Source organism: Pseudochaenichthys georgianus, chromosome 21 (genome assembly GCF_902827115.2).
Source record: "Pseudochaenichthys georgianus chromosome 21, fPseGeo1.2, whole genome shotgun sequence".
NCBI lineage: Eukaryota > Metazoa > Chordata > Actinopteri > Perciformes > Channichthyidae > Pseudochaenichthys > Pseudochaenichthys georgianus.
This window is the reverse complement of record NC_047523.1, coordinates 12,537,497-12,556,581: the sequence shown is the minus strand read 5'-3', so window position 1 is coordinate 12,556,581 and position 19,085 is coordinate 12,537,497. Positions and strand designations below refer to the sequence as shown.

Genomic DNA, 19,085 nt, shown 5'->3' with positions numbered 1-19,085 from the left:
TTGGGCCACTGAAAAGAGTTACAGCGGGAGGATCCAAGAGCGGATGGACTGAGGAGAAGGCAGGACAGAGGAGAGGACAGAACCAGAGGAGTTGGCATGGGCCAGCAGAACCCTTATTAGACACACTTATTAGAAAATAATCCTAAAAACACACTGAGGGTGGAACATATTATTCAATCTTTTCATCATATAAACAAATTATTCTTTTAGAGATTCTTATTCATGTGAGAATTTGGGGAAGATTTAATTTGTTACAATATAGAAAGCAGACAAATCTTTATTTGAAAGGAAAATGTTAAAGGTAGAGCTAGAACCAAGCCAAAGAAAGTATTCCAATCTAGAGTATTGCTTTCTCCATTGTAGCATGGATATTACCATAGGAGAATTGTTAAGGTGGAAACAACATTTGTTTGTCGTTCAAGATGTAGAGTTTTAAAAAGAAACTAGGCAAAGAGCGATTGCAAATTTTAATTTTGAAAAACTAGTATAATTGGGAGTAATGCATTGGCCTTGGATCACTCATTTTAATGGTGCATATTTTTGACAACAAATATCGTTCAGGGAGAAGGGGTCGCTCAACCCACCCTGCAGATGTTTTAAATCTTACTTGCCTCGTCAGGGGGAGCGCACGGCATCAGAGTATGAGTTTTAAAAGACAAGTGCCACCACCTCCTAATGCTCATCCATTTATTCAGTGATGATCTGACATTTAGAGATGTTATTTAAAGGAGAAACATATCTGCCATGAGTGAACATTCCTGAATTGAAAGTCCTTGTTAAAGGAGGGAGTAATTATCACATGCTCGGGCACCCAAGGTTCCACACACTGTTAAAGGGGTTAGCATGGTTCTTCAAGTAGACCAGAATTGAAGATAAATTAGTATAATGAGTTGGTGATATTCCAAAGGTTTTCACACCATTTTAGGGACTTTATCACATCATTAGAACAGACCACCCAAAGATACTGAAGTGGGAACTTTCAAGTGATGAAACTCTACAACTGTTGTAACTGACAAAAATCTTCTCTCAGAAATGACTGTCTAGAATGCCGTATCCCAGAGTAGATGTTTGGTGGTATCATGGAACTAAAACCTTGTACTCAGTCTTGCCACAGGATTGGACTGGGACCTGTGCACTAGCACAGCCAGTGATGTTTTTTATGTAGTTAATCAACATGGCGAAACCCCCCAAAGCCAGTAGGGCTAAGAGACCAGTCCCAGGGGGAGTTTAGGCTCCACAGTGTACAAGGATAACATAGGGGTGCCCAGGAGAGGCCTAGATGTTGCATTTCCATGTCCTAATGTACCGATTTATCACGACGGCCTCTTCTAGAGAACATATTACTTTCATACCTTAAATGGTATGAAAGGAGGGAGGGTACATTTCTCATGAGGAGACGGTTACAAATGCTAGCAGAACAGGACGACCCACCCCCATATACAGATGTGGATGAAAATGATGAGATTGTTCAATGAATGTCCAGTTGATGTGATACTTTAAATTATTAAATCATGTGAAGAAGTGAGCATGCTAAAATGGAGTGAATCCATTTATTCCAAGATAGTTTATTTAGTCTTTATTATTTTTATACTATTCTAATATGGTAGATTTCATGTTTTATAAATCATTGCTATTCTAAAATGGTTTGTTTCTTTTCACTTTCTAAAAACAAGTGCCTTAACACTGAGCGTGGTATGGGAAAGGTTTCTGTGATAGGAGGGAGGAAGAAATGTTCTAATACCAAGCCATTGCTGCTATTTTGAAGAATGATATTGAATGTTAACACTAGAAGTTATGCACAAGGGAAAACTTTTATGTTTAAGCACAGTCAAAGTATTTTTTGTATTTTTGTTAAGTTGAGGCTATTGAACCATTCCATTTTGATTGTATGTTTTTGATATGAGTTATGTACTATGCAGAGTTCAGATGAAGAACTCATTGATTTCAGTATTATACACACCTTTTAGGTGTGTAAGGAGGGAAATTAAAATCAATGTTTTATGGCATAATGTACCTTAAACATACCGTCAGTTTAAATGCTATTTTATTCTGGAAAAAACCGGAAGTTCTCAATACCAAGCTTTTATTCTGAAAATCCTTCATGACGACATCCGGGACTACCTCCCATTAGTATCATTAAAGTGGCTATTGACGCCGTTAACATGTATTACATATACAGTTATGAAAGAGATAAGGAGGAGAAAAGGCATGTGGAAGTAAGCAATGAATGTAAAATGTCGAAATCCTCTGTTTAACGCGATATCGGACACAGGAGAACGAGGGGGGAAGTCCCCTATATCACCACAGCCCCTAGAGAGGAGGAGCGAACAGCCAGCAAGCGGGAAGGACGAATGCTTGTAAGCTCTCTTCTGCACGGCCAGCACCGGGGAGAGGAAGCTGCAGACTTTCTCTCCTAACTGAACAATATCCTGTTTGTAACATTACCGCGCTTTTTATTAATTAAAGTACCAATTTTGAACCTTCTCAGAGACTCCATTTAGTCTCCTTTTTAAGCTTCTTACCTGGACGAGAGAATAACGAACACAGCATAACACCTGCTACATAGTACAGGCCACTATTCTTTTTGAGTATAACATTTATAATTTGTGGACAATAAACTTTTGTTATTTCCCCCGATCCTTCTCCTTCCATCCTTTTTTAAACTGTGTGCGAGCCGAGGTGCTCACATGCCCCATTCACACCAACGGGGTTCCAGGGCCGGTTCGGAGAGCCTGATAAGCACCGGTTTTTCCTGTTCCAACGCAGCGAAGCCGACTCTATTCCCCGAAGACCGGTTCTTACCAAGCTCCAAAAAAAAAATCGGTAAGCAACAAGTAGTCAATACCCCTGCGAGATGGAGTTCATGACTTTATGAGCTGTTCATGAGCACTCATGAAACATTCATGAACAACTCCTTATATGTTCACTTGTCATGTTCCAAAATTCTTAAAATGCTCATGAACCATTTTAAAGAGCAGTTCATGACATTTTTATGAACAGTGTTCATTCATATAAAGTTCCTCTTTTGCTCATGACAGACTTTTATGAGCAATTTATGAACTTTTCATGATCCAGCCAATCACAAAATTATAATTAAAACTCCAAAAAGTTTGCATGAGCATTTCATGAACTTTTCATGACTATTAGCATTTCATGAATTTTGGATGATTGTGGCAAGTTCAGAACATTTTATGAACTTTTGATGATCAGTGTGATGATTTTAAAGACCTCTTGAATATTCATCTACTATTTGAACATGTCTTTATTTTTAAAAACTTTTAATCTTAAAACAAAACAATAGTGAATTTGAAACTGAACATTATCTGTATTTATTTTGGTGACATTCATATCATTTTATGGTTTATCTGTACTGTTTGAGAAGCAGTACGACTAAGTAGCGCCAAGGTGGAACCTTTGTCAGGTGAGCGGTGACATCTGGGTTATCTTAGGGGGGACACTTCCGACCCCTCCTCAGAAGCAATCCAGACGATCAACCGGATCCTGTGTATAATTATTGGTGCTTACTTTTCTGTTTTCTACAGGTCAGTACATGATGAAAATGATCGATGTTAACTTGTGTGAATTAGATATGATGTTGGAGATGTTTAGGAGAGTGTGTCAGAAAGTTTTGAGCATGTTTGACATAGTAACGGTATTTTAAAAATACTAAACTGTCGGCAACAATAGATGCCATTTTCGCGGGCTTCAGCCGCGCCTGGGTAAATGTGACCTGAGCGGCTCGCAGGCAGGTTAGCTGCTGCGCACGGGTAATATGTTTTGTTTACCTGAGTGAGGTCTTGCAGGCACATTGCCTTGTTTTTTGTTTATTAACATTGACAATGTATTTTTGTGATCTCCATAATATGTTATATTTGGTAAAGATAGATATATTGATAGAAAGTATTATTTGATAGCGTTATGTGTTTATAGATAACAACCTGTCCTTCACTGCAAACATAGTTGCTACAACCCGCTGCTGCAGATACACGCTTTACAACATCAGGAGGATGCGTCCCCAGCTGACCCAGAAAGCCACGCAGGTTCTGGTCCAGGCTCTCGTCATCTCACGCCTAGACTACTGCAACTCCCTCCTGGCTGGTCTACCTGCATGTGCCATCCGACCTCTGCAGCTCATCCAGAATGCAGCGGCTCGCCTGGTCTTCAACCTTCCTAAATTCTCCCACAACACTCCCTTCCTACATCCAGGACATGGTTAAACCGTACACCCCAGCACGTGCACTCCGCTCTGCATCAGCCAAACGGCTTGCTGCACTCTCGCTGCGAAGGGGACCCAAGTTCCCATCAGCAAAAACACGTGGGTTTGCTATCCAGGCTCCAAGATGGTGGAATGAGCTCCCATTGACATCAGGACAGCAGAAAGCTTACACACCTTCCAGACTGAAAACTCATCTCTTTCGACTCCACTTCGAGCGATAGAACTATTAACAAAGCACTTATATACTAATAAAGGGCTGGCTTACTTACCTAAAGCCAGTTGAGTAGCACTTGAAATGTTTTTGCTCTATGAAACCTGATGTACTTTATGATTCTGTTGTCTTCAAGTTTGTATTTTGTTGGTCGAACGCACTTATTGTAAGTCGCTTTGGATAAAAGCGTCAGCTAAATGCAATGTAATGTAATAATTTATATTGACTATGTTGAATTTCTCCTTGAGATACAGTAATTGACTGTGACAGACGGATAACTTAAATGGAGAAATGTGATTTGAATGTAACTGTGTACTTTGAATTTTGAATAAGAAGCAATCCAGACGATCAACCGGATCCTGTGTATAATTATTGCTGCTGCACTTTTCTGTTTTCTACAGAAATCATTTATTGTTGCTGTGGTACCCAAGCTTTTGGGACCCGTAACACATTCTTTTGTGCAGCTGAGTATCAAGAACTGTGCTTCAAATAGTGATAGGATTAATTGTAGCGCTCCACCTGTATACATGTATGTTTGTATGTTAATTTGAGTAAAGTTCCATTGTGATTGACATAATTGTTGTTTTCTATGGTTGCCAATTGACCCACAGTCAATGGTACATGAACAGTTCATGAACAGTTCATAGCCAGCCATTGAATTATATTCAGTGACTGGGTATGAACTGTTCATGAAGTTGTTATGAACAGTTCTTGATATGTTCTTGGTTGAAAACTGAATATCCCTACACACTCACTGAAAACTCCATTTCATGAATTGTTCATGAACCTGCCTAAAACCATATTCCATGAATTGTTCATGAACCATTCCAGCACAGGAGTTTCATGAGTAGTTCATGAACTGCCCTAGTGCCATTTAATGTTCATGACCATTTCATGAACAGTTCATCAACTTTGTTATGAGCTGTTTATGAGCTGTTCATGAATATGGTTCACTGATATTCCATGAACTTTTCATGACAAGTTCATGAACAGTTCACTATCATCTCACTGGGGTATAGTCAGTTTAGCTTCTGTTGCTATGCTAACATCACCCATTTTATACCAGAGAAACTTTCATAACGGCATTGTGATGCCAAACAGCATCAATTCATACTGACACACATTCACTTATGTGGATGGGGGATATTTATCAGCTGCTTGTGTGACAGTCAGACAGTGAATACTTTACAGTGGCCGCTGCCGTGAGTTAACGGGAGAATAAACTCCAGTGGAAGAGCAGCCAGCACTGCAGCGGTCGGTAAATGCAGCTGAAACACATTAATAAACAATGAACCACGGCACTCTGGAGAAAAGTACAAGGGTTGAGAAGTAGTTATTTAATTTAATCTGGCTTCGTATGATTAAAAGTAGCACGACCATCGATCCAACGCAGTCCCCCATTGTTGTTGTTGTGAGCGGCGTCGGGGAGAAAATCAGCGACGTAAATGGTGACGTCATGACGCAGCCGCGGAAGCACCAGTCAGGCTCTGGGCGGTGTGAACAAAACGGGGGCTGAAAAGAAAAACCGGTTCCGAACCAGAAGAGCGCTAGCACGGAGCTAGAACGGGAACCGCGTTGGTGGGAAAGGGGCAACAGTCTTCTAATCCATACAATCCATTCAACCTCTCTGTCCTCTGCAGATTGTGCGATGGCCTAAAATCTGTTAGTGAAACATTCAATATCACTTCAGTCGCAATATGTTTGCTACTTGCCAGATAGATTGCTAACAGAATAAGCTCATTATGTTAATTGAAAACATTACCCTGTTGTCATCACATTTCCTTCAAAACCTTCATAACATATTTCCAAGGAGACTAATTGACCTTCATTACAGGTGACCTTTAGTTTGTGTGAAGGATGAAATAAATAGGTATTCAGTAATTCATAGAACCACATTGTTTTTCTTTTTTAGTTATTATTTCTTTTAGCCAAAAGTCCACAGTAATATATTTGCATATTTGGTTGCACCTTTGGTCGCCTCAACAGCCCAGTGATTGGCCGGTTGCATTCTCAAGGCTGTTTTTGTTTTGACAAAACAGATAAATCGTTTGGTGCCGCCACATTTAACTGTCACTTCTTTTGGCCACACAGCCTTGGATACTCAGCTCTCTGCAAACTACTGGTAACTGTGTCGTTTGGATTTAATTCTAAATGTATGTGGTGAAATGGGTTTGAGAAATCAAGACAAATTGAAGATGTTTGAAAATGTTTCTTCTGCCACAGTGTTTACTCTTTCAGGTTTATATTTTACATTTGAAGAAAGAATGACCCTCTTCTGTTTGACTTTACTGTGGTATCTTATGATCATTTTTGGAAATGTTGCTCTTATTGTTGCTATTATTATGGATAAAAACCTCCATGAGCCTATGTATATATTTGTGTGTAATCTCTGCATTAGTGCTCTGTATGGAACTGTCGGGTTTTACCCAAAGTTTCTTCTGGATCTTCTGTCATCTCATGTCATTTCCTATGCTGGTTGCATGCTTCAAGGTTATGTGATACACTCCTCATCTTGCTGTGATTTTTCTATCTTAGCTTTGATGGCATATGACAGATATGTGGCAATATGTCGACCGCTAGTTTACCATTCAGTTATGACCAGACAGAGAGTCTCACTCTTTGTTGTTTTATCTTGGTTTTTTCCTCTTTTCCTTATGTTCATGAACTCAGCATCCTTATTAGGAATACGTTTATGTGGATCACACATAAAAAGGATCTATTGTGTCAACTGGATGATAGTTACTCTTGCTTGCTCGCCTCCTAAAGCAAATTCTGCAATCGCATATTTTAACATTTTATTCTATTTTGCACATTTCTTGTTTATTGTTTGGTCTTACATGTATTTGATAAGAACGTGCGTATCCTCCAGAAAATGGGGGAAGTTTATACAGACATGCTTGCCACATTTAATCTCTCTAATCATTTTTACCATAGCTGTGCTTTTAGATGTAATGTACATGAGATTTGGGAAAGTTGAGTTCTCTCAAAACTTCTATAATTTCATGGCAATACAATTTCTGCTTGTTCCTCCATTTGTGAATCCATTTCTATATGGTTTCCATCTGACCAAGGTTCGCAACAACATCTTGAAGTTAATTTGTTTTAAAAAGAGAGATGCAAAGTGTCATGTCATGACTTTTCATATCAGAGGCAAGCCGTCAAACTGAGATATAATACATTGAAAATAAATGAATGCATTGTTTTGATTTAAAAATGAAATGTTTTTGAGTCTACATTTATTTGTGAAATGTGTATGTTACAAATTGTTAGTTGACGAGGTAGATTATTGTTGATGTAGTATAACAGGACTGCTACTACACAGAAATGACCTTTTATTCCTCTCACATGATGTATGTATCCCCTTTAAATTGTTTGTTTATAACACATTCTTATTATAATTATTATTCAGCAATCACTTTTGCCATGATGACTGGATGGTTCATGTTACAATTGATTTGTAAATGTTATTTTTAAGGTCTGATGTTAAGGACAACATTTATCTGTTGAATGATTATTAATGTTACTGATATAATATTTACTGTATGTATGAGCTTTTTCTTCTGTAAAATGTCATATTATCCAATAAACTACATGAAACCAAATGATCTGCAGTTGTTTTGTTTGTAATGTAAATCATATAATCTGGGTATTACTTAATCTTAGTAAGCATACTTTTCAAAATAAAAATGAATCTCTGTCAAGATGAAAGAGCAGGAGATATACTAAAATATAAAATGTAAAATCGAGTTACATGCATATTAATGTTTTTCATTCCACCTTATATTTTATATGCATCAGTGTTCTTAATCATTTAAATAATTTGACTCTAACAATAATTTTAAAGAATCTTGGGTACAGATGACAAAACTATAACCAATGCTTAGAAAACTTGCCGTGGTAAGTCAACCATAAAAAGCGTTGTTTAATATCATTTATAAGAAAATCACTTACACAATTTCAAATATACAGTTCATACCTTAATTTAGTCCCAGTAAAACAAGTACAGTAACACTGATTACCCAAATATTACACGTCCTATTTATCAGGAGACAATAATTGGAATAAGATTTGAAAAATAAAAATGTTTTCTGTGTTATGCAGGCAACACAGAGGTGTTACAGCAGGGGTGTCAAACTCAATCTAATCGCGGGCCACATCAGCATTAAGGTTGAACTCAAAGGGCCGGTTGTAACTTTAAGAATATATAAATATACATATATATATATACAATATTTTTTTACATTACATTATTGCCTCTGCATTGGATTATTATCGGATAGGGTAATAACTTAATAATTAACTACATCTGAGAGCAGAAGTCTAGGGCAAAGAATTGCAAAGAATTGCAAAGAATGGCAAGTCTCTTCAGTGCGCATGTCACAAAATGATATGCATTGTGGGACATGTCGATTATGGACATCGTGCTTCTGTAAAGTGGCATGAAACCGTATAATAAACGTATTCTATTTTTTGCATAGCTCTTGTGGGCCAAATAAAATGAAGTCGGGGGCCGGATTTGAGTTTGACACCACATACAGAATGGAGGTTTAAGGGGGCTAAATCTACAGCACATATTCACTTTCCATTTATGGAGAATGTGCTTGTTAGCAGTGGTGCAAAGTAACTAAGTACATTTACTCAAGTACTATACTTAAGTAAAATGTTTAGCTACTTTAACTTTACTTGAGTATTTCTATTTGTTGCTACTTTGTACTTTTACCCCACTACATTTATGTAATACCTTTAGTTACTTTGCAACTTTGGTTTGATGATGTGAAATATAATCAAGTCTTGAATCAGACTACACCTGAGTAAATTCACAAGCAACCCTGCTTTATACAACGTTATTAAAACTAGCTGCACCTTGCAGCTTTGATAACACTTTAATCCATCAATAATAATAATAATAAAAAAAACATATAATATATATGATTCTGAAATTGATCCGCATAATGACTACTTTTAATTTTGGTACTTTTAATATGTTTGGAAGGCAATACTTTTCTAAGTTTACTTGAGTAACATTTTTATTGCAGGACTTTGACTTGTAACAGAGTATTCCTACACTCTGGTACTTTTACTTTTACTCAAGTACAAGATCTGAGTAATTTGTTCACCAGTGCTTGTTAGCAACATACACAGTTTATGGTTAGCAACTGTATGAGACTGGAGCTGTGTGTCAATATTGCAAACGGATGGGGACGGGGAAAAGCCCATAAAATGTATTTAGCATTAAAATAATAAACTTTTCCTTCATATTCACTGACAAAAATCAAAAGGATGTTGGGGTCCACTGCAGGATCTAGGTCACAGGTGTCAAACTTTAGGCTAGTGCCACCTCATTTGATGCCCGTCATCATTTTCATTATCATAAATTATATTAAAAAGTACGGGGTCCAAATCTACATGTCCCACAATGCATCTCTATGTTACATGCACACTGAAGTGTCCCAAGCTCAGTTTTCAGCAGCGGGACTTTTTTCTTTTTTTTTCATTCTTTTTTTTTTGCATTGCTCATACAGCAAGCAGAGAGACATAGGAAAGCTCATTCAGATCGTTGATTGGCTGGTTTGAATTCCCAGCTCATGTGAAGTTGTAGTCAAACTAATTATTAATAACTGTGAGAGGAGGGAACAGAGTCAGACACTTTGTTACTGATGGAGGTACACTGAGCAGGTGAACAAATTATGTTTTCTAATGAAGTTTAAATGACACGAAGTACCATCAGGTGGCTCTTTTCTCTCTCTAAGGAAGAGGGTAGACAACACAGGGGAAGGAAACACATTATTTCTGTTATAACATTTGTTCAACAACATTTTCTGATGGATAATGTCTCTCTCATAACTATGTTTGTTCTTTCAGGCTTTAATGAAACAGAAAACTACCAAGCTTATATCTTTGCTCTCACTTTACTGTGTTACTGTTTTATTGTGCTGGTAAATGTTTCTCTGATTGTGACTGTCATCTTGGACAAAAACCTGCATGAACCAATGTATATTCTACTGTGCACATTTTGCATGAATGGACTTTATGGGACTACAGGTTTCTACCCAAAGTTTCTCTGGGATCTGCTTTCTCCTGTTCATGTTATCTCTTATTCTGGATGCCTTATTCAGGCTCTGGTCATGTACTCATTTGCCTGCAGTGATCTGTCCATTCTTGCAGTCATGGCATACGACAGATATGTGGCTATATGTCGACCCCTGCAGTACAACTCTATAATGTCAAAGCAAAGAGTTGCTCTGTTAGTCTGCTTTTCCTGCTTAACACCTTTCTGCATTATCGGCACAAATATTATTCTAACGTCTAGATTAAAGTTATGCAGCCCACATATTACCAGACTATTCTGTGTGAATTGGATTATTGTTAAACTTGCGTGTTTCCCAGCTGACACTTTGGTTAACAACATAGTTGCATACATAACAATAATCATTTACGTATTTCATGGTTTATTTATCGTCTGGTCTTACATGTATCTCATCAAAACATGTGTGCATTCTAAAGAAAATAGAGCTAAATTCATGCAGACATGTGTGCCACATTTAATCTCCTTAATCACTTTTCTTGTGGCTATCCTTTTTGATGTGTCAAATATGCGAATTGGTTCAAAAGATTGGCCACAAATGCTTCAAAATGTCATTGCAATAGAATTTCTTATCATACCTCCTATTATTAATCCTTTGATTTATGGTTTTAAATTGACCAAAATTAGAAACAGAATAATCGGTATTATAACTTTTAAAATGAAATTGCTTTGGTCTTAGATGATGTGGAAGAGCTGAAATATAAAATAATGTGTATTTGTTTTGTTGTAAATGATCATTTCCATTGCGATTTATGCATTTGGCATATGTTGATATGCTGATATATGTTCCTCACAGAAAATGAGCCAAGGCCATTGAGTGTGGGTTTGAAAAAATAATTTATCATTTCAGTTTTCTTTAGCTAAATAATGAAAACAGGTCCCACAGACCCGAACACCATACAAGGGTTAGATACTCTATGTATACCAAACAGTTTGCTTATTGTATATTCACACTTATTAATTGTGCATGCTTCCTTGTCTGTTTGCCTCATTGCAGTAAGGAATAAAATGAATGTTTACATTAAACTAAAATTGTCTCTTTTTTTCTCCTCATTTTCAGTAACTTGATTTGAGACTATACAAATAATTCCAAACAGAATTCTGGTGGTATTTTATTTTAAATTAAATTATTTTTGTCTAGTTTTTTACATGCACAATTGCTTTGCATATGAAGTCTTTCATTTTTAACTATAAACTTTGCATTGTATTTGTTTTTAGTTTTAGCCGTTGGTCATCGTACAGTTTAATTGTGTGCATATCTCAAATGAACTGTTTTCACAAAATATATTTGCACTTTTCACCTATGTAATTCATGACAAATGTTACACTATCCTTAAGACAAAAGTTGTTGAAGTATGTGGTTTGGTTAAAAAACTTTAGCTCAAACCTTTCACAACGTTTTGTTAGTACAGTTTCTTCTCATACATTATAACCTTAAATCTCTCTTTAATGGTTGGAGTTTGAGATGTATGGATGTTAATACTTTTTGTTCTAAAGGCACAGCTTGACCAGCTTGTGGCTGTGTTTTACTGGATGTTTTGCACATTTTGAAAATGTTAGCTTGGTATGCCTTGAAAAATCAGCTGAAAACTTCAAAACCCCGAAATATCCACATTTAGCTGAGTCTAGTCAGTTGTACAATGATTTATATTGTTGAAAATGTTTTTGCACAACTAAAACACTTTGGTCTTTTAAATAAGAGAATCCACTCGGTGGCCATTTGACTGTTTTCTTGTATTGAGGTATAAAATATATTGAAAGAAACAGAAACGTCATTATCCTACTTAAGTATATAAGTATCATTGTGATGCTAACATAGCAGGTTAGCTTGGGGATGTTAAATAGTTAGATATTATGTTGTAAATAAATATTGTTTTATTGTTACATGTCATTTGGTCTTGTCTCACCCTTGTTAGCTGTTAAGCCAGGCTGTAACATCTGGGGGCTTGTTCCGGATCAACTCTGGTTCATCCAACAAATTCAAATCCACAAAGCTTCCTGCACTAAAACACTAATATAAAAAAATGCAAACCATGTCAAAAAAATCCAGACGAGCCCCCACATGTTACAGCCTGGCACAATGGCTGCAGCAAAGATAGGAGACAAGACGAGTTTACGTGTAACAAGAACATATTTATTTACAAGTAACAATTGAACGTGAACGTCAGTTATCAGTTATATTTAAGGGTGTGAACATATAGCAGCTGTGTCCAAAAGAAAAGTGAGCTCCAGTGTGGGATGGTGTTGGGCTTTTTATCCAAGCCGCTCAGCTGTGGATCAGCAGACCTGGCTGAATTGGAGGTCACACAAAGGGCCAAAAAGCAGAGAAACCTGAAAGGAGGGTGTCCTAACCGATGAAAGTGAACTAGTAAATATGCAAGGGCTGACGAGGGAATGATTCACATCGGTTAAGCGAAACTAGGTGAGGGGTGCCGAAATTGCAAGGGCCGAGAAAGACTCAGGTTCTGACTCAACATGAGAGCAAATGAGTTATTAATAATACATTTTATTTATCAAGCGCTTTATCAAGTGCTCAAAGACGCTTTACAGAGGTAAAAACAAATCTCTAAGTAATTCTAATTAAAATAGAGCAATAAAACCGCATTTGTCACAAGAACATGTCATCAATCACACATTAAAAGCTTGTCTAAAAAGGGGGGTTTGGTCGGTGTTTTGAAGGTGGGAAGGTCAGTACAGCCTCTGATTTGTTGTGGGAGTGAGTTCCAGAGGGTGGGGGCAGCAATGGAGAATGCTCTGTCACCCCAGGTGGAGGTTGGCTTCTGATGAGCAAAAGCTGCGGGAAGGGGTGTGGTTGTGGAGCAGGGAGGTAGTTGGGGGCCTGTTTGTTGAGGGGCTTTGTGGGTTAGGAGGAGGATTTTGAAATGTATTTGTTGTCGGACGGGGAGCCAGTGCAGGATCTGGGGCCTCATTTATAAACGGTGCGTATGCTCAAAAGATGCCGTACACCAGTTTCTAAGCAATGTTTGCAATTTATAAAAAACAAACTTGTTGGGAAAATGTGAAGTCCTCCACGCAAACTCTGACCCATCCGTACGCGGCGCGCACAAAAAACGGGAGAGACGAGAAACTGCGACACCGTTGGCAGAAGGAAGAATGGAGAGAAATATGTGGAAATAATACCATAAATAGAATGTTACCTCTCATGTATCCTATATGAAGAATTCATTTCTTAAAGGCCAATCTTAAAGGTCCCATGTCATGCTTTTCCGGTTATTACCTGTCCCCCCTTGTGTGTTATGAAGGTTGTTATGCATGTAAACGGTCTGCAGAGTCAAAAACCCTCAAAATACACCCTGTAGCGAGTAAAACACAAAAAAGACCTCCCCAAAACGCTCCGTTGGAGATTTCTCATTTTCCAATGTTTTCTTCCTGGGTATCGTGACTTAGGGATACCCAGTAGCCACGCCCAGAACTATGGCCTCACCCTCTGCCAGCTGAACATATACTGTTGGAAGCTAAGGTTCAGTTCAAAACTGTATGTTGGCATGACCCTCGTCATGCCAACGAGGGTCTGTTTCCTGTCTTGTGAGGGGAAATCTTCAATGTATGCCTTACCGAGGGCAGAACCACGAAGAAGTCGGTGGTTGACATTTCTTGTTAACACTGTTCCTTCAGATGTTCGAGCCGGTATTGTACTGTGTGCACGGCATTTCACGGACCAAAGCTTCGCAAACATTGCAGCGATTCATGCCGGATATCCACAGCGTAGGACACTGAAGGACGATGCTGTTCCTACTTTGTTTGGACTAGTGGGAGATTCGGGTACACAACCTGTAAGTATGCATTGTTGTTTGTGTATTTATGATGTTTAAAACAAACAAGGTATCTACCACCACTGTTTAAATGGTCTGTTAAGTGTTTATACTATTTCTTTATACTTGAGTTTAAGTGATTTCTTTGATAGTTAACTTTATATTTTATTAACATGTAATGGTACGGTAATAATACAATTATTTACAAAATGTATATTGCAGATGTTAGCCACATTGGTAAGTTAGCTAAAAAGATAGCCATATTAGACAGTTATCATTGCCATTAATTGCGTCGTCAAACTACGAAAACGTTCGTTTGTCACAAAATAAATTACCCTTGTTTGACTTAGATTTGAGGGCATGGGCTTGAGCATGATGTAATTATGTTATCTATCACATTCGCTAACCTGTCTGTCTTTAAATTGTTTAAACAGCTCTGGATGCCGGTCGGCGGGTGCTTAGCCAAGTCTGATGTGTTGGCTCCCTTGGTTTTTAGGGATCTAAAACATGTCTTACAGACAGGCCTCGTGATGTCCGTGGGCTTGCCCTCACTGTCAGAGATATAGCTAAAATACTTCCAAATGTAGCTTCTGGCGTCTTTTTTGTCAACAAGCTGAGGCGCAGCGGCAGTTGCACTCCCACTTGCAGCCATGCTTCTCGTTTTCTCACATGCTCTGGCAGCTAGCACGTGCATGAGAGAGGGGAGGCACTTAGAGTGTGATTGAGAGGGGAGGGACTGCAGGCATGGCTGCAGTGCAGGGAGTGGAAGCAGAGCGCTGAACACACACGGCTCTTATTAAAACAGCGCTTTCTTACCGGAGTACTTTTCCCCGTCATTCTTAAAGGTGGGGTAGGTAAGTTTGAGAAACCGGCTCGAGATCGCTAGAATTTGAAAATACACAACCGGAGAAAATCTGCCACTTCCTTATAGAGCCCCTCCTCCAACACACACGAACGCGCACATGACCAATGAGGGCACGAGATAAGTTTGTGCCCCAATGGAAGGCTGACAGGCAGGTAGGCCTGTCAGCCGGGCCGGCTAAACGGATTGGTTGTACTTTTTACAGTACTACGGCTTCTACAGATGATTGTCAAAGCACTTAAAGAGCCTGTGACAGCATCCCAACAACTGTTGTGCAATGAGATATTGGGCTACTAGTAATCTCGAACCGTCAGTTTAAAAAAGAAAAAGCGATACCGTTCCGTTAAATATCAATAATTTCGAACATCGCGGGGAAATTCCTTCGACTCATTTTGAAGTTTTGGGGGAAGCCGGAAGTGACGTCAATGCGGGAACGCTTCGAGAGCCAAACACAGACAAAGTGTCTTGCCATGCGTAGAAATGGAGAATTACTAAGATTAGGCACGTTAATAACGTTTTAATGAAGTTGACTACAGTATATTCATATTTGTCAGTGCTTTCATGTCAATTCGGCGACATAAAAATAAATGATCGTGGTGAAGATGATGATTACATTTGGATTAAAAATCGGGAGTGAGAGCTGCTGAATTTCCTCCCGTCGGATGTGATATAAAAACAAATCGATTATTTTTGTGGTTGTAAACTCAAGTGGATAAAACTACATTTATTAGTGCTTTCATGTCAATTCGGCAAACATATGATACATTAAATGATCGTGAGGATGATGATTAAAAATCGTTTGTTTGAGCCGGTCTGCATTTCCTGATGAGAAAACAAACCGCTTTTTGTAGTTGTAGTACACCAACAACATGGATTAAACGTGTGTTTTTTTTACCACAATGTTGGGGAAATTAATGGATAAAATGCACGGATTATTATTATTATTCCCACTCCGATCGGGACACTAGGTCCACCGTTTCCCCGCAGCGAGGCTCCCCCCGTTGACAGTTTACGTGGGCTGGGTGCAGTGGCGGACTGGCCATCGGGACGAATCCCGATGGGCCGGTACCGAAGTGGGCCGGTCGGATAAGTAACTAGTACATCCCCCATAGGCGGCGCGTGAGGCTCAGGTTTGAGAAGGCTAAATAACTTATTTTACCTGACGCTGCCCGCCTCCGGCATCTATAGAAAAGAGATCAACTCAGTGTGCGGAGTTTAAATCTCTCAAGTCATATTACAGGATAAAGGAAATACAGTTTAAACTGCCGTAGCCTATGCAGAGAAGACGCCGACATGTCGCACTTATCATTCATATTACATCATCAATCAGATCATCGATCATATAATATCATAATATATCATATATTTCCTTATCTGAGTCAGCTTCTCCAGCCTCATCTGGCCGTGCAACACTCACAGTGTCACAGACTGTATGCAGAAGTATTATTTAACACATTATGTTGACGAAACACTCGAGACAAATGTAATTAAAGTCAGATCCACTCGTGTCTTAGATGTGAACGCGCTCTCAGCTGGAGAGAGAAACCCTGGCTTGATTTACCGAGTTGATAACCAGCGTCGTAGGACTGCTTAGCGAGATCTCGTTTGTTAGTTTGTTGTTGTTAGTTTGTTTGTTACTCAAACATATCCAGGGTCTGTTGAACTGGCTTCGTAGTACAGGGCACAGGTGGCTAGCAGCGCTAATGTCAAAGACACAGACATTATACATTATATTTGTATTTTACCAGGATGCAGTGAAACAAATATTTACATATTTACATTTACTATCTACAGCACCCGCCGCCCCTGACATCCCCCACTCCCCCCGTTGACAATTTACTAGCGGTACCGAAGTGGGCCGGTCGAGAGTCCCGGGATGATTTTTAGTCCCATTCCACCACTGGCTACATGACCATATGATCGCCCATATTGACGCACCTCATTCCTAAACTTCTAACAGATATAACATAAACCGATCCTTCAGCCTCATATAAGCTCTCAGACACGTTCAACATTAACCTGTCATCGCTGTCTGAGCTTGCTGCTGTGTGCGCCGTCGTGCGTTTACATCTGACTGTATATATATAAAGGTTTACATGCAGATGCTGGGATCCTGGACGGTGCAGCTGGAGCGCTGTGCCCGCAATGACGTCACCCATCATTTGGCGGGTCTTGAAGAATCCACGAGAAGATCCAGAAAATTGTCAACATTGAAGGGCAGATTAATGGTTATCAAAGTACAAATATCCAAAATCAGTTCAGTAACGGTTTTCAAGGGGACAATATGTACTCAAATTGATGGGTTTGGATGATGGGGGAAAACCGTGTCACAGGCTCTTTAAGATATTCATTGCTATCGGGATGTTAAGAGCATTCCATGGAATATAACAAAAAGTGTATCTCGAGCCGGTTTCTGAAACTTACCTACCCCACCTTTAAAGTACACAGAAAATACCAAAGTGTTAAAATCCCAGAGTACTGATGACCAAAGTAGAAATTGTTACACTTTGGAGTAGAATGGACATAAAGTACACTTCTCAGAGTGCACCAGAACTTCTCTTTGGTGTTGATTCTTTGTGTGGTGTTGGGGTTGATTTGTGTAGTGTTTATTCTGGGATGATGGACTCCCTCACTCAATGCAAAGAGTATATCTTTGCATTGAGTTTGTCCGGTCCGCATCGATCTTATGAACTCAAGGCATATTATGCTCGAACGGGAGCTGCCTGGACGCTGAAATCATGTTGCACTATCCAAGCTGAGTGTGCTGACTTCTCCTACAATGTCCCACTGTCTGCTTCCTGCATAAAGTCAAGTGCTCGGCGCAGTTGTGGCGAAATGTCGCTCCTCTGTTTTCATTTAAACAGCTCCTTATATCCGTTAGCGCAGCTAGCTAGCACCAGATGCTAACAACAACAATGCACGTAAGGTCTCTCTCTCGCTCGCTCGGGCCACACATACACACACCCTCCCGGTCCTCCCGATGGCCAGTCGGTGCCTGCTGGTGAGCGTGGAAGTGTGGTCTGCCACAAGCGGGCAGCAGGAGCGGGGCTGTCAGCATCAGCTTGTAGATGATATTTTAAACTTGATGCGCTCGGAAACTACGGGGCAGCCGAGAAAAAAAAATACACATGCGTTAATTGCGTTAAAATAATTAGTGGCGTTAATTTTTTTTGCATTAACGCGTTAACTTTATTGTTATCTTACAGTCATCTCCAGCCTTCATGAGTACTCTGGTCCAGTGGAGGCAACCCTACATTCTAGCAGTTGGGACAACAAAAGAAACAGCTCCATGAGTACTACATTGCGTTGGATGGTGAGCTCCTTCCCTGCAATGCCAAGTCTTCCCTGTCAGTTTTGATGAACTTTTTAAAGCACATTATGTGTTTGGGATCTCCTATGACCAGGCCTTAAACGGCATGTACACATTTTTGCAGACCACCATCTACAACATTGATGTAAACTGATTGCCATGTACACTTTTAGATGTTGGTCAACTCATCCTGCTCGGTGATTGTTAGTCTTTCAAAACAATATTTCTTGTCAGTTTACTTTGCACATTAGCACTAGTGTATGGTATTCCACGTAGTCCATTTGTTGTAACAGGATTTTGGAATGATGACCTCCAAAGTGTTTCCCCAGCCTAAAGAGGCCTAATGAGCAAATGTACACACATTTCCACCTATGACCAATGTATTTTGTGGGTTGTTTGATGTTGCTACTGATTAGATGTTATATTTAAAACATCAAAATCACATTTTTTTAAATAAATGCATGTTTTCAAGAATCAGATGTGTACTGTATTTCCTGAAGTGTTAATGATTCACCCCAAAATTGTTTGTTTGGTGTACATCAGCTAAACAGCACTGAAACAGTGTGAAAAAGGACCATGGAGTACATTCTCTCTCAAAGTGTTGAATAATCAGCTCTGCACAGTGACA

At 39.1% G+C, this 19,085-nt stretch overlaps 2 protein-coding genes across 2 annotated transcripts; both read left to right on the top strand.

The window, feature by feature from the left end:
- The first annotated feature begins 6,622 nt into the window (after positions 1–6,622).
- On the top strand, positions 6,623–7,594 carry LOC117466345 (olfactory receptor 6N1-like). Its single transcript, XM_034109553.2, has one exon. It carries the CDS (start codon positions 6,623–6,625, stop codon positions 7,592–7,594), a length of 972 nt encoding a protein of 323 aa, XP_033965444.2.
- Positions 7,595–10,237: 2,643 nt separating this feature from the next.
- Positions 10,238–11,191, top strand: LOC117466344 (olfactory receptor 4P4-like). Its single transcript, XM_034109552.1, has one exon. It carries the CDS (start codon positions 10,250–10,252, stop codon positions 11,189–11,191), a length of 942 nt encoding a protein of 313 aa, XP_033965443.1. The 5' UTR covers positions 10,238–10,249.
- The last annotated feature ends 7,894 nt before the right edge of the window (positions 11,192–19,085 follow it).